The sequence below is a fragment of the Trichosurus vulpecula genome, chromosome 4, assembly GCF_011100635.1.
Source record: "Trichosurus vulpecula isolate mTriVul1 chromosome 4, mTriVul1.pri, whole genome shotgun sequence".
Taxonomy (NCBI): domain Eukaryota; kingdom Metazoa; phylum Chordata; class Mammalia; order Diprotodontia; family Phalangeridae; genus Trichosurus; species Trichosurus vulpecula.
Window position 1 is genome coordinate 81,746,685 of NC_050576.1, and position 16,856 is coordinate 81,763,540.

The window sequence follows — 16,856 nt, forward strand, 5'->3', positions numbered from 1 at the left end:
GTTAAAACAGACCTCTTTGTTCTAATATGTATGTACATGTATTATATGAATGCTATATGTATATATATATGCATTTTATTATTGTGTTTCATTTTTATGACCTGTACTGCTACTTTCCAAATTTATTTCTTTTTATTCAGGAAATCTCCCAACAGACTTTATAAAGTTATATTATAAACTATAACAAAATCTTATCAGACGCATATAAATTGCAAACATTTATGAGATGAAATATTGAAACTGTATCGCAATGTAATAGAACTAAGTGTCTCATCAGAGATTTAAAGGGATTTTTATATGTGGAACAGAAACCCAAAAAGATAATGAACTCCTTAATCTTTTGAGAATATGCTTTCTTCAGCAGGTCTTTGGGGATTTGGGCTATTCTCTTCCTGTTTTTATGCTCATTATTAAGCTAATATGTTATAGGCATATTTTGTATACATGATGAAATCAATTTTTCTTTTAGGTGGAAGACACAGGAAGATATACATGTTTGGCATCTAGTCCTGCAGGAGATGATGACAGAGAATATTTGGTGAGGGTGCATGGTAAGTTTGGCCAGAAGCTCTACAATCTTTGTATGTCTTCATTAGGCTATTGAATATAATTTAATACATGTCATGTTGTTAGGTATATTACTATTTTAAATTTTTCTTTTTACTTGTTTGACTCTCATATTCTTCCACCCTGCACTTTTCTACATGACAAACATGGGAAGGGGATTTGAACAGTCACACTGGAGCCAAGCTGTTATGTTCTACTTTCAGTGTATAACTTTTGGTCCTAATGACCAACCTGGAGGATAGATGGACTTGGCTTAGGGTTATGGTGCTGTCTTTGCATCATGAAGTGCTGCCTTTAATAGACACTGATTTCCACACTTAAAATCTGAGGTTTGGTTGAGTTAGAAAGAATTAAGTATGATTAGATATGAAATATTATTAGAGGTGAGTAGATATTTTTCAGCATGCATTTTTATGAGTAGATATTGACTCTATATATTAAAAAACACCATATGATACCTAGAGAAAATAAGTAACAAGAGTTTATGTTTAAAAAGTCCTTTCAGTAATTTAATATGTTCTGAGATGCCTTCTGATAAGTTTTTTGGTATTTTTCCATTGATTGAATGGTAGAATCCTCAGTCTAGTAATATTTTTGGAATCAAACAAGAAGTAATGTAATGATTTCTGAGAGTAATTTGGAATCCCTTTAGTGTAGAAGTTCTTAATCTTTTTCTTGTCATGGACCGTATGGATACTATTTCACAGTAATGTTTTTAAATGCTTAAAATAAAATATATAGGATTACAAAAGAAAACAATTATATTGAAATATATTTGTCAAAATATTTTAAAGAAACAAAATCACAGACTCTTAAGTTAAGAACCTTTGGTCTAGTGGAAAAAAAGAATGACAAAGAATTAGGAGACTTTGGCCTTGTCCTGGTTCTGCCATGGATTGTGGAACCCTGGACAAATTGCTCCCTCTTTGTGCTTTAGGTACCTTATCTGGAAAATGGAATAATAAGACCCATTCTGCCCCACAAGGTGGCTGAAGACTCACCTGAGTTAATATGTAGGGAAAGGCCATGAAATTTAAAAAGGGTTCTCCAAGCATATAAGGCATTACAAGTGAGCACAAATTGCTTTGTTAAGTTGCCTTATATGCTTTATTTCATATGAGGTTTTTAATGGGTTTGTTGTTATACACAGTACCACCTAATATTGCTGGGACCAGCGATCTCCAGGACATCGTTGTGTTACAAAACAGACAAGTTACACTGGAATGCAAATCAGATGCAGTTCCCCCACCCATAATTACTTGGCTTAAAAATGGAGAGCAATTACAGGTAAATTTCATTTTAGTTTAGCTTCATAGGCATTTTGTTGAGGAAAAGAAAATCAGGCTACAAATTGCACTGGTCTTACCCTTCTGCTATAGAATGACTAACTGGAATGGCTGGTATAGGACCCAATGGGACCAAACTATTTAGCTCCATGCCACACATCAGTGTTCTAAATATCAGAGTGCTTTGTGATACGAGCTTGAATTTGATCATTCCACTGCATCAGAGAAGGCTCTGAGATGATGAAAGCTCTTGGGGTCCCCAAAATTTACATGACATGTGATGGGCTCTCTAGATCCCTGGGACTAACCTTACACTGGACTTTTCTAGTTGGCTGCATGCTTTCCTTGACCCAGACATGGATTTGGATCACTCAATAGAATATCCCCAAAGCCCTTAAAACTAACTTGGGCTCAATGGAACTGAGATACTAGTCCCTAAAGGAAAAAATATATCCTGAATTCTCTAGTCTCCATAATCCAGTAGTTGACTGACATTAAAGTTATCCACGTGACTTTTTAGAGTCTGCTTGATTCAACAGAATATGATACTCTTTTCTAAATCCTATTGGTGCTATGCTGAAAGGTCTACTAGGCAGAAAGAAAAAGAGGCAGTTTCATCTGATGAAAAGAAGACAATAATTGGTTAAGTCACCATAAATAAATCTATGTGTGAGATACATAATATCTGCCCCTCTCCTTAGAGCGATTTAGTAAAGTAACATCTATGAGAGGGGATCACATGCAGTCTTTATTCAGTCATGTCTGACTCTTTGTGACCCCCTTTTGGGGTTTTCTTGGCAAAGACACTAGAGTGGTTTGCCATTTCTTTCTCCAGTTCATTTGGCAGATGAGGAAACAGGATGAAGTGACTTGTCCCTGGTCACACAGCTAGTAAGTATCTGAGGTCATATTTGAACTCAGGTCCTCCTGACTCCAGGCCTGGTGCTCTATCCACTGTAACATCTAGCTGCCCCATAGTCACAGGCATAGTAGAGTGCTAATCTCAAAGTCAAGAAGGCCTGGGTTCATGTCCAACCTCTGCCACATCCTAGCTGTGCAATTATGGGTAATTCACTTAACCTCCCAAAGCAACTCATCTCTCTCAGGAGAAGCAGCTTTCAGTGGCCTGAAATCACAGATCAAACTCACAAGTTTTTCATGTTTCATTTGGGAGAAAGCGTTTATGGTAAAGTAACATTATCTGACCTAATCTTGAGCTTTCTGATGTGTTAAAAATGACAGTATTTGCACATTGCATAAATTATCATAACTATATGTTTCATTTATTTAATTTAGGCAACTCCACGAATCCGTATCCTATCTGGTGGGCGATACTTACAGATCAACAATGCAGACCTAGGGGATACAGCCAGCTACACCTGTGTTGCAAGTAATATTGCAGGAAAGACTACTAGGGAATTTGTTCTGACTGTAAATGGTAAGAAAAAAGCATTCACTTGGCACATTTTTAAAATGTAGCCAAATATTTCCATAATAATTAGAAGTAGAGATTTATTTCAACATTTTACGTGCTAAATGCTGAATAACATTTTATGCTAAATAACATTTTATAAGATAAATCACTGAAGTTAATTGCTTTAAAACCAAAGATTATTTTGTATCTATATAATGGTCATATTTCATGTGAGTTAAATGTAATGAAAATCACAAGTAGGAGTGTGTTGTCTAAGCTGTGACCCAATCCCAAAGGACATTATAAAGAATACTGCTCTTAGGAACAGCCCTAGAATTCTTAATGCCTGTTGTCATTTGGAACAAAATGTTTGAAGAAGGCATGCACCTAATAATTCATTCATCAGTCCAACCTATTTTTCACCTCACCTATATTGATTGTGGCTTGGAACTAGAAATTTTTTGGTTAGAGATAATCATATCTAGTAGATAAAATCCAAAGACTAAGATTTGCTAACTTTCAAGAAGAATATTTCACATTTTCTCCCCAAAATATCACTTAAATGTGTAAGCTGTACAATTATACATTTTGGTAAATGACCAACACAGCTCATGTCACCAAGGCCAACATTCAAATTCAGGTTTTCTGTTCCCAGATGAACTCAGTGTGTAATAAAGTGAACTGCACTGAGACTGGTAAGATTGATCACAGATGTGTTTCTTTAAAATCCCACCTTCTGTTCTTCATTTAAAGAAAAACTGTGCCAGTGTCAACATTTTCAAACTATTCTTTTGGCCAAGCAGGAACATGAAATATCATCTTTAATTTGCATCAGACAAAATCTGATTTTTATTGAAATTTCTTGCAAGGAACTAGATTTCTCACATGATAGCAGAGTTTAAAGTTTCTCCTTTCTATTGAACACAAGGTATCTTGAATAATGTAATCCTTAACTTTTGGAACTATAAGCTGATTCTGTTTCTCTTAACACAAATCAGTTATAGGCAAATCTACACATTTAACTCAAAAGTGTACCTTGTGCTAACCTTTTCAAGTGAAGATGTATTTGTAGTATTATAGTATTAACTGAATGTTTTGTATTCAGTTTCTCCAACCATAAAAGGTGGCCCTCAGAGTCTTGTTGTTCATTTGAATGAATCAGCTATATTGGAATGCATAGTTGAAGGGGTACCAACCCCAAGGATTACCTGGAGAAAAGATGGAGCTATTCTGACTGGGAATAATGCCAGGTAATATTGGGAGAAATAATTAGTTTTAAATAAGCTAGTCTTCAGTTGGGTAAATATTCTTTAGAGGAATGAAATGTGCCATGAGACTGAGTATGAATTCTTGAACCTTTGTCTGGTGCATTATTTTTAGCCTACTGTGTATTTGGAACAGCCACTGTCCTACTTAGTCTAACATATTAATGGTGAAATTATAGTAGAGAACTATGTGTAGGACTTTGAATATATTTAAGATGGATGGCCAGAGCTTAACAATGAATGTCATGTTTTAGATCCTCAAATTGCTGTGAGATTTGGTAATCTATTTGCTTAATTCTATTATTATAGAATTCTATTATTATTGTATTATTATTTTATTATTATTGTAGATTTACCCAACTTAGAAAAGGAGTCAGGACTAGGAGAAATTTAACTAAACAAACTCTTTAAAAATAAGGGAAATTATGTGAGACTAAGTGAGGAGACTTGGTGCTTATTTTCCTCAGCATGTTATGAATGAAACAAGCTTTGTTTATGGCCTTTATTTTAGATATTCTGTCTCAGGGAATGGATTCCTTCATATTCACTCAGCACATGTCAGTGACACTGGGAGATATTTATGCATGGCCACCAATGCTGCTGGAACAGAACGCAAGCGAATTGATTTACAAGTCCATGGTAAATATATATTTATAAACACCCAGGAATTGGAAGTAGAGTCGGAAAACTTCAAGGACTTAAGTTAGTTGTTGATATTTTGTGCTGATAGTTTTCATGAAGACCCTGATATTCTGGGTTATTTAAGTACATTACATTTTATAATAAATAATCAAGGGTCTTTGTTTTCCTGCTGTGGTTAGTACCATGAGCCAAGTAAGTAAACTTAGAGAACCTTATTACATGACTAGCTAAAAAATAAGAAAAGCTACAAATGAAGTATTTAAAATAAGTTTGACTACATACATGTACGTGTATATTAATACATGTATGTCACATGGATGTGACAGAATATATCCTGTTAGATTTGTTCCTTATTTGGTGACACTTTTTTTAGTCCCTCCATCTGTTGCTCCTGGACCTACCAATATTACTGTTACTGTAAATGTTCAAACCACTCTGCCATGTGAAGCTACTGGAATCCCAAGACCATCAATAAGTTGGAAGAAGAATGGCCAATTTCTTAATGTGGATCAGAATCAAAATTCCTACAGGTGAGAAGCAATGCATGCTAAAAAAAATATCATTTTCCCACTTGAGAGTGGAGGAGGGGAAATAAAGAGAAAGTTAGAATTTAAATTTCCATTCATGACAATAGGACAGAAAGTACATGACTTGAGGAAAACGAACTGATAAACAGCGTTGAAATTTGTTTCTTAACACGGAAACTCTGCCCTCCCTCCAACATAAAACTTATATTTGTGCCAGATTCTCCCCAAAGTGTCCAGTGATTTGTCAGATCTAATAGTTTTTTCCTTTAATCCTCATCCTTCTTGACCTCTACAATATCTGAAGACCTTCTCCTTCTGTACACTCTTTACAGCCCTTCTGACTTTTGGTTCTCCCCTCCCTATCTGTCCTCTCCCCCTCAGCTTTCTTTACATCTGGGACTTACCCACTGTGTGTATACCCAAGGCTTTCTTGGATGCTCTTCTCTTTTTCCTTTAGTCTTTCTCAAGCATCATTCTTTGTGCATAACCCAAAATCTATATAAATAGCACGTAAATGACTTGGGAAAGCAGTAATTTTGATGTGGTCTCATTTTGTGACTAACACTGACACTAAGCTGGCTCCGAATGTCCAGTCTGGACCAGATGAAACCTGATTGAGCCGAGTCCATCACCATTAGTTATTTCACCACCTTTAGACAGCTCTCTGTCAGCTGAGGGCTAGATTTCATGCCAAAGCTATGTATGGTATGCTCTCTTTGCATTTCCTTGATTGCCTTTGCTGGGTTTTAATTCCATGGTTTTTAAGAATGGATGTTATTCCAAGCAAATATTCAAAAATTATAGCTCTTGCTATGAGTGCTAAGAGCACACTTCAGTAACAAGGTGGTACACTGGATGCTTGGAGTCAGGAAGACCCGAATTCAAATCCAACCTTAGACACTTAGAATTTATGTGACAGTAGACAGGTTGTCCAGGTTCACACAGCTGACTGAGGAAGGATATAATTGGGTCTTCCTAATTCAAGTCCAGTGCCGTATCAAAAATATGTTGTTCTCACACATCTCACTTCATCTTACTCCATCTCCCATAGCTGGCCTTTGTACTGGTTGTCCTCCATGCCTAGAATGCTTGCTTCACTCTCTGGAATACTTCATTTCCTTCAAAACTCAGTCAACTCTCTATGCTGAGAGGCCTTTCCTACACACCTCATTCTCACCTACTACTGCCTTACCCTTCAAGGTTGTTTTCTATTTGATTTGTTTCGATTTCATACATGCCTATACATGTTGTCTCTCCCAATAGAATGTGATTTCCTTGAAAGCAGGAACTGTTTTTCTTTTGTCTTTGTGTCCTTAGCACCCAGCACAATGCAAGGAACATAGCAGGTGCTTAATAAGTACTCGATGATTGACTGAATCTGAAACTTTGATGTGGGTGTACCCTCCACCAACTCAGATCACAACTCCTCTATGCTTAAGTAAATGGTCTTAAATATTTTTTCTTGTAACACTGTCTTTCATGTCAGTGAAAGATCTATCATTCTGGCCAAAATGGTCATGATCCTCTGCAAATTTAGCTTTTCTGGTTCTTAAATAACAGTGCTTTATAGTCCATCATTGGATCTATACTCAAAGCTTTGCATATTTTACAATTTGCAGAGCTTACAGTGCATAAATATGGCATTCAAGAAGGTAACCCAAGGCTGGGTTACCTTCATGTTACCATGAGATATCAAAATAGGATTTAGTGTTTCATGCTGAAAAGAATTCTCTAAATAAGTTCCCATTCTCCCATGTCTTTAGTATCTTCTCTTGTAAAATGAAGAAATAAAAAAAGCATTTATTAAGCACTTGTTATGTCTAAGGCACGGTGCTAAGTGCTGAGGATATAGTTCTGTGCATACAAATATCATGGAGAGAGAAAATTACATCAAAAAGATGTTTTTAAATGCCACGTTAATTGTTACATATTCAAAATCAATTTCCAGACTATTGCATTCAAATTAGTCATAAAAGGAAAAAATAAAAAGTTGTTGAACTAACCTCTTTTGTGGGGTTTAAAATAATTAACATTTTTGTTACTGTTTTTTCCTTCTACTTTATATGTGTAAATCTTGAAGAAAACTAAAACTTTGGATAATGAGGTTTATTGATTAATATAATTAATGTAAATTAAAATTTTAGCTTCCAGTATTAGCTTTTAATATTTTCAAAACAAATTTCCAGACTATTGTATAAATTTTAGAGTTAACATGGCATTTCTATAGTGGCATTAAGATTTACAAAGCATTTTTCATGTTTTTTTCATCTAATGCTTGGAATGGCCCTGTGAGGAAGATGCTATTATTATTATCTCCCTTTTACAAATGAGAAAACTGAGACAGAGAAGTTAGGTGACTCTACCAAGGTCATAGGACAATGTCTAAGGCAGAGTTTGGACTCCAAATCTAATACTCTACCTCCTGTGCTACCTAGCTGACCCTGAATATAGTCTGCATTTTCTCTCAGATGTTCTGTCACTGTGGCAGAACCGAAAATCAACAATGTATACCTAACAATTTACCATGAACCTTATACATTCACAGAGATAAATCAAAATTTAATTTAATTAAATCAAAGTTTGATGTTGAGGCATCAGCCAATGGAACTAAATACTCTCCTATGTTTTGTTAAAGAATCAAATGCAAATTCCAAGCAAACATTAATAAGGATATTCAGGTCTCCTTAAGTATATGCATACACACAAGCATACACACACTGCTGATGCTTTTTGCCTTTTTACCAATTATTATACAGTGCCTGGCACACAGTAGGTATTATACAACCATACCTCCCTTCTCTCACGTTGAACTTATACTTGTAACAATAACAACAAAAACCCAACAAAAAATATCTGATACAGAGATTGTGTCTGAGAAAAAGTATGCATTAATTTCTAATTCTCTGGCAGGTGAGGGAGGGGGTTTCTTTATCCAGATCTTCTCTTGAGATTCTCATCAGATCTTTTCCTTTGGTTACTCAGATCTCAACTTTATTTGACGGATCTATTCAAATGTTTTAGCCTTTGTGCATATTATCTCTTGATTTTGCTTGAAAGTGGACTTTAATTATTTTAATATTAATCTATTTTTACAACTTTGTATTATCACTCCTACTCATCACCCCATCCCAAATGAAAAAAACTAACCTTGCAACAAACATAGTCCAGCAAAACAAATTCTCTCATTGACCACATCCAAAAAATGCAGGTTTCATTCTAGATTTTTAATCCATCACCTCTTTGGCAGGAGGGAGATGGTGTAATTCATCTTGAGTTTCCTGGACTCATGGATTATGATTGCATTAATCAAAATTTTAAAGCCTTCCAAAGTTGTTTTCCTCTATTGTGTTGTCATCATATAAACTGTTCTCCTAATTCTGCTCACTTTCCTCTGCATTAGATCACAAAGGTCTTCCTGGTTTCCTCTCAAACTATCAATTTTGTCATTCCTGGTAGGACAGTTATAGTCCATTATATTCATAGAAGTTATTTGTTTAGCCATTCCCCAAAAGGGGTATTTCCTTAGTTTCTAGTTTAGAGCTACTACAAAAAGAACTGCTATAAATATTTTTGTAGGTATTGGTCTTTTTCTTTCAGGATTCTACTTAAGACCATATACTAATTATCTTTAGGCATCATGAACATTCTCCCTAAACAAAAGACATTTTAAATGATATCTTATACTATTACTATTCATTCCACTGGAAGAATCATAAAATCATAATGCTCTTCTTTGCAATCACTATGCCAAAAAACAAACAGAATGAAGAGGTGGAAAACAGTGAGACTTCAGATACAAAATTCCATTTTTCATCTCTTCTAGGGTAACAGTTTGTAGATTGTATGAGGAATGCTAAGACTAGTTGACTAAGTTATCCTAGAGGAATCTACATATTTTAACCAATGCCTTATGAAATAAAAACTCTTCATGAAGTTACTAAACAATTCATCACATCCTGTGTAACTCAGATCTTTGAAAACATCTCTCCTAGGCTGTTGTCTTCAGGATCTCTAGTAATAATTTCACCTACTGTGGATGATACTGCATTATATGAATGCACTCTGTCAAATGATGCTGGAGAGGATCAGAGAGCCATGAGTCTCATAGTACAAGGTATGACTGTGTCAGAGCAAACATGCAGATGTACTTTATTATAATTGCTATTAAATTTCTTTTTTTCTCATTTTTTTAGTTCCACCTTCCATAGCAGATGAGACTACCGATCTGTTGGTAACTAAATTGTCTCCTGTAGTGATTACTTGTACAGCTTCAGGTGTACCATCACCCTCAGTTCACTGGTCAAAGAATGGAATAAGGTTGCTTCCCAGGGGAGATGGCTACAGAATTCTTTCTTCAGGTATTCTATCATCGAGTAATACAATTTCAGCCCGGGTATTGAAATATTGAAATGTTGATCTATAGGGTCTGTGGTTTATATTAATTGTGGCTCCACAACCAGAAGTTATCTTTGTCATAGCATCTTCTTTATTCCATTCTTATGCACTTGTATTTTGTTTTTAAATTATAGTTATTTCTTTACTATTAGTAGTTATATATTACATGTTCAATAGAATGAATGAAAATTGCATATCCATATTGATCAGGAGCAGATACAGTAGGGCATATAAAAATTTTTTTCCTCTTTGTGTAGGTTTCCTTTACATAGATGAGGTGTTAAAGTAATGAGCCATAGTAGAAGCTGACACAGTAGGACCTCTGTAAGATATATTTGTTTCTGAATAAACGCTCCTCTAAGCAGAAGGATTAGAAATATTACTAGCTAGGTTGTATAGCAAAGTCTTTGCATGTAAATGAGATGAGATCTGGATAGCACTGCTAAATGAACTTGTTATATCGCATCACACAGCAGTGTCAGTATACATCCTGTCACTGGGTCCTTTCTCTCCCTAGGGGCAATTGAAATAACAGCTGCTAAATTAGACCATGCTGGAAGGTATACCTGTGTTGCCAGGAATGCAGCTGGCTCTGCACATAGGCATGTAACCCTTCATGTTCAAGGTAAGAAGGGTAATTTATGCAATAAATACTTATTTTTTAATAATTCTGATCATTCTTGAAACAGTATTACTGTCCAGTATGCTAAAACTTATATTTATCCTGAGAAAAATCATGTCAAATATTTAAAAACCAAACTAAAAAATGTACAAAATGATAAATTACAGACCAGCCCCAGGGTTTTTATAGCGCTATTGCACAGTGGAAAGAATACTGGATTTGGAGTCAAAGAACTTGGTGGATTATATAACCTCTCTAGGCCTTAATTTCTCATCTGTAAAAGAAAAGTGTTAAGCTAAACAGCTTCTAAAGCCCCATTCAGCTTTAAATCTATGGTCCTCTGATCAGCTGAAGGTCCTTTTCCTTTTTTGACTTTGTGAAATCTGTCCCTACTTATTTTCTGTTGCTATTTTTTAAGTAAAAGCTTGCTATACTGACAGGCCACTGAGCATGCAATGTGGTCTTTGTCTTTCTCTAGAGCCATTCAGTTGCCAGTTCTCTAGAACTGTGAAGTAAGGCATGCCTAATTCTATGTCTCTAACAGATGTTTACTTCAAAGATTTATGTATTCCAAACTTTGTATCATTTAATTTTTCCTAGAGCCTCCAATCATTCAGTCCCAGCCAAGCAATCTAGATGTCATTCTGAACAACCCAATTTTACTGCCATGTGAAGCAACAGGAACGCCTAGTCCTGTCATTACTTGGCAAAAGGAAGGCATTAACATCATCACCTCAGGTATCAGTCACTATTTGATACATATATAATCAGTCTTTTACAATTAAGAAGTTGTTTTTATTTTTTTTTAATTAAAAAGGATTATTCTAAATATTTGTGTTTCAAAATTTTAATATAGGAGAAAGTTACACGGTTCTTCCTAATGGTGGTTTACAAATCACCAAGGCTGTTATTGATGATGCTGGTACTTTTATGTGTGTGGCTCAGAATCCAGCTGGTACAGCCCTAGGCAAGATCAAGTTAAAAGTCCAAGGTATGCTGTTGAGTTATTCTTGTGTTATTTAGATTTGTTTTTTTTATCAAACATAATTAAAATTATGTCACTTTCCCCCAAGGAGTTCAAAATACAGCATAAAACATTTCATTTTTTTCTTACATCATTTTATAAAGTAGGGAAGAAGCAGGTGATATCCCCATTGTACATGTTAGAAACTGGAAAAATCACATCACCTTTGGAATATACTTGAGCCTCGACAGTTAGTGCAAGGTAATCATTGTGTCCATCTCCATTAAAGTACAGAGTATATACTGAAATGTTTTTGCAGTTTTAGTATAGAAGACATTTTAAATTTTTTTTAATTTTCCTTTCAAAATTTTCTTGGACAGTTGTCTGACCTGTCATCCTGACTTCTGAAGGAAATGGAGGCATTTTCAAGTAAAGCCATTTATAAGGCACTAGAACATGCAGGCAATTCAGACAATTCGGTGAAGTTTAAAAAAAAGACAAACTAATTGTTGCATTTCAGACAAAACAATCATTTGATTAACTAGATTTAATTAAGATACTTAAAAATTTTTGTAACCTTGCTTTTTTCCCTCTTCCCTTTCCTTGTATTATGGAAATCTTGAAGAAAGCTGAAGCTTTGAGTTACTAGGATTTCTTGGTTTTATAGATAGATGACTTTAAAATGAAATTATTTTTGCAACATATAGGCATAGCCTTACTTCAAGGAGATCTTCATGTTGAAAACAACTTTTTAAGGTACAAGGTAAAACTAGAAATGGATCCTAAACTACATAATTTGTATTTGCTTTTTGTATCTCCAGGGCTTAGCACAGTGCCTCACGTACAATATATTATTGCTGACTGACTTATTATAGTATAATTCTTCCAATGAATTTCCCAGATGTTATAGGTCTCATTTGCCTAGTAATTATAAATGCAATTTTCTTGAATAGTTCTTTTGGTATCTTATTACTCTTGAATAATTATTAATAAAGGCAAAATTATTTGACAAAAATAACAGCTCATTGGGTTTTATGGGAAAGAAAGTAAAATAGGAACATTTTTCTGATTTTCATTAATATAGTTATTCATTTTTTGAAGTTTTGCATGTAGTTTAAACAAATTTACCAGTAAATACAGCAAAGATAACCAGAGCTGATTTTGCACCTGGGACATCGCAAATTCTGTATAGATATATGCTCAAACATTGTGATTACAAAGCAAAAATTAGAGTGCATAATTTAAAAGTTTCTCATTAGGTTATTCATAGGGAGTTAATTATTAGTATTCAGCTGTCCTATAAGAGTATTATAAAATACTTTAAGGAAAAGGAAACTTCCACAGAAAACATAGGCCATTTCCAGCACTTATTAAATATTTAATGTAGTATAGTAAAAGGCATTATAGGGGTCATAAAGATGCTCCAACCCTTCAGAAGTTTACAATCAAGTTAGGAAAATTAGACATATGAAAAAATAACTATAATAGAAGGGAACATATACTACTTAAAGTTGTTTGGGTGTTAACCAACAGTAGGTGCTCTGGAAATTCAGATGGGGGAAGATTACTTCTGACAGGGGTGATCAGAAGAGGTGTTTCACCATGGAGGAGGCAGAATTTGATTTGATTATTGAAAGATAGGTAGATGAAGACTACAGGTGCAAGAGAGAAAGATAATACAAAGCAGGACAGGACATTATTTTAAGGAAAAGTATTTGGAAGAGATGAAAAGTTTTCTTCTATTCAAATCTCCAAGGGGTTTGCTTTTTGTACCCTGTATGAATGGAAGGGAAAATTCAGAATAGATACAGATGTTAAAGTTAATATTTTTACCAGGCTACATAGTGAAATTTCTAAATCATCAGTGGTATATATATTTATACTATTCAATGAGTTAATATACTGTAGATTATATATTTATAATATTTCTTTAAAAAGCTTAATGGAACTTACTTGCTGGTCTAAAATAAACCAATTTTGATGTTGGAACAAAATAATAACAATAGCTTATATTTATATGGCACTTTAAAGTTTGCAAAAAACTTTACACCTTGTTTCATTTGATTTGCTCAAATTTAAAAAACATGCAACTAAAATGCAAAATATCATTATTTTGTTTAAAAATAAAGTTTAACTCTATAAGTATCTTTTAGTTCCTCCAGTCATTCGTTCCCATCCAAAGGAATATGTTGTTTCTGTGGATAAGCCTGTCACTCTTCTGTGTGAGGCAGAGGGTTATCCACCTCCTGACATCACTTGGCATAAAGATGGGCATGAGGTGACAGAGTCAGTTCGCCAGAGAATCCTTAGCTCTGGGGCCTTACAAATTGCATTTGCTCAGCCTGACGACACAGGGCAGTACACATGCATGGCAGCAAATGTGGCAGGATCCCATAGCTCAAGCACCAGCCTCACTGTCCATGGTAAGTTGTACTAAAATGAAATTGCCTTTTGTGTGTTCATATTTATAGCATAGAGAGAGAAAATAATATCAAAAAAGTAGAAGGCAAATTATTGAGTGTGGACAGGGAAGAATGGATGGAATTTTTGTACATCAACTTGTTTTTCATAGTTACCAAGTATTTCTAAGTTTGTGAGAGAAAAAATTTAGTTCTGGAGATTTCAGATTTTTTTCACTTTCCCTGCCCATTGGCTTTCAGCAAACCTCCCCTACTCCCAATTCATTATGAAAGGAAATAAATTCTAGAATTTATCATACATATGCACACAAGAGATAAAGAGATGAATTAACTTCAATGGAATAATATATCAGTTTATCAAATGTTTCTTATATATCCTTGGCAAGTTTCTTCCTACACCCTGGGAGAATTCACACCCCAGGTTGGGAACCCCTGACTTGGTTGTTAAAATATATGTGATACAATCAGTTACTTTCCACATTATGTTTTTATAAGTTGTCTTTGGAGGGGCAGCTAGGTGGAGTGGTGGGTAGAGCACCAGACCTAGAGTAGAGAATATCTGAGTTCAAATCTGTCCTCAGACCCTTACTAGCTGTGTGACCCTGAGCAGGTCACTTAACCCTGTTTGCCTTAGTTCGTCATCAGTAAAATGAGCTGGAGAAAAAATGGCAAACCATTCCAGTATCTCTGCCAAGAAAACCCCACCAGTTCCAAGGTTTTTGAAAAAGTAAAAGGTTATTCACATTTAACCTAATTCCTTTAGAAGTAACATCAGTGCTCAGGTTGAGAGGACACTACTTTGACATTGCAAGAATTAAATCTGCCTCCTTTGATACTTTCTAAGATACTTAAATCCAAGTTCAAATAAGATAGTAAATAAGGCATAGTGAGTAAATGACTTAATATTATGGTTCATAAACAAATGGAGCCAATGTTAATATTCTCCTAGCTGTGTAACTATAAAAGTTGAATTTCAGTGTCTTGGTCTCGTATTTGCATGCAGTGGAATAATGGAATTAAATACAATAACAATACTGTATTTTTCCTTAGCATTTTTATGAAATTTAATATGTATTAGGTAATTGCTTCATCATAATTTTTATCAGTTATTCCTAGCAGTAATTCTGTGATGCAGATCTTGCATTAATAGTTGACACTAAATTTATTTTTAGTACACTAAGGAGATGGGAGCAGAGAAAATTCAGGAAACAATTCAGTTGATAGAGTTATTTATTACATTTGAAATTTGTTGGATATACAATTAAACTTAAGAATTGAAATATGGACAAAGAACAATTTATGAATGTGTTAACTCTTCTTCCATGCAATGGAACAGTACCATTTTTTTAGGTTTTTATATACTCAGCAAAGGAGGAAAAGGCTCATAAATAGCTCATAGTGCTGGAGGGACTTTATAGTTCTCACTCTAAGCCTCTCATTTTATTGATGAGGAAATCAAGGTCCATAGGGTTAAGGAACTTGGCCCAAGGTCACAAAGATAGTAAGTGTCAAAGCCAGCATTGAAACCCAAGTGCTCTGACCCCATCAACATCCAGTATTCTTTCCACTATACAATGCTGTTGAGATCTATGCCAGTGAGAAGAATACCTATCTACTATACCAATGAAATAACAAATCCATCAAAGTATTAAAATACTTTAATACCAAAAGAATCCATGATTTAATCCATCTACATGATTAAACCCATCTACAACTTGGCAGGTGATCTTTAATAATTACTGTGGTTGAAAATGTATTGCAGCTGATCTGGCAATAAGCCTTTGTAAATCATCATGTAACTGAGGTATCGTCCACTGTCAAATGAGTATGACCTGCCAGAACCTGTGTTCTGCTGGCAAAGCCTTCAGGAACCCAGAGTCACCTGCACACAACAAAGAGGCTTTTAAGGAAGAATGTTGTAGAGGATCTGGTATATATACACAATAGAAAATGAAAATCAGGACTCTCTCACAGACTCAAGGATTTGATCCTTTCAGAAGCATACTTTGTAGAGATGCAATAAAAATTCTACCTCTTCTCAAATCATATGGCACCTAAAATGAGATGTAGAGGTTTTTAACCTTGGGACAGAAATAAGTTATTATGAAACCAAATTTAAGCATATTTATATTATTAGTAACAGAAAAGTGGCATCATGACTTATTTTTGTTTACATCTAGAGTATCTTCTATTTCTGTTCTGTGTATATAGCAAAAAAAATGCAAATTATTTAATGATGTTTTGAGAAACCCAGGCTAAAGTATCCTAAAATAAATCCTTTTTATTGTATTTATGGTATGAATTCAGAGATCAAACTGAAATTCCCAAATGAACATCTTTCTTTATTTCTTTATAGTACCACCTAGAATCCGCACCACAGAGGTACAGTACACAGTCAATGAAAACTCACAAGCTATTCTACCATGTGTGGCTGATGGAATCCCTACACCAGCAATAAATTGGAAGAAAGACAACATTCTTTTAACTGACTTATTAGGAAAATACACAGCTGAGCCATATGGAGAACTCATTTTGGAAAATGCTGTTGTAAGTTTTAAAACCCTGAACAGATTGTCAAAGTGGCTTCATACTTTTACTCAAACTGGAAATGTGGTTTTCAGCCATGAGAATACTGACCTATATGCCCATTTGGTTTTTATATAAATCTGTGTTTTTGGTGGGGAATTCTGTCATTCGGTAAGCCCAGGATTACGTAAAGAATTAGGAGGCCATAGGAATACCCTGGGTAGGACA

At 34.8% G+C, this 16,856-nt stretch overlaps 1 protein-coding gene across 1 annotated transcript in view; it reads left to right on the forward strand.

Moving 5' to 3' along the window:
- HMCN1 (hemicentin 1) overlaps nt 1-16,856 on the forward strand; it is a 523,850-nt gene that overhangs the window by 428,658 nt on the left and 78,336 nt on the right. The window contains exons 70-82 of the mRNA XM_036757836.1: nt 470-551; nt 1,718-1,854; nt 3,150-3,291; nt 4,373-4,517; nt 5,044-5,171; nt 5,548-5,704; nt 9,694-9,815; nt 9,895-10,059; nt 10,614-10,721; nt 11,319-11,456; nt 11,575-11,709; nt 13,836-14,105; nt 16,459-16,649. Of these exons, the coding sequence (XP_036613731.1) occupies nt 470-551; nt 1,718-1,854; nt 3,150-3,291; nt 4,373-4,517; nt 5,044-5,171; nt 5,548-5,704; nt 9,694-9,815; nt 9,895-10,059; nt 10,614-10,721; nt 11,319-11,456; nt 11,575-11,709; nt 13,836-14,105; nt 16,459-16,649 (1,920 nt within the window). The remainder of the gene's footprint in view (nt 1-469; nt 552-1,717; nt 1,855-3,149; nt 3,292-4,372; nt 4,518-5,043; nt 5,172-5,547; nt 5,705-9,693; nt 9,816-9,894; nt 10,060-10,613; nt 10,722-11,318; nt 11,457-11,574; nt 11,710-13,835; nt 14,106-16,458; nt 16,650-16,856) is intronic.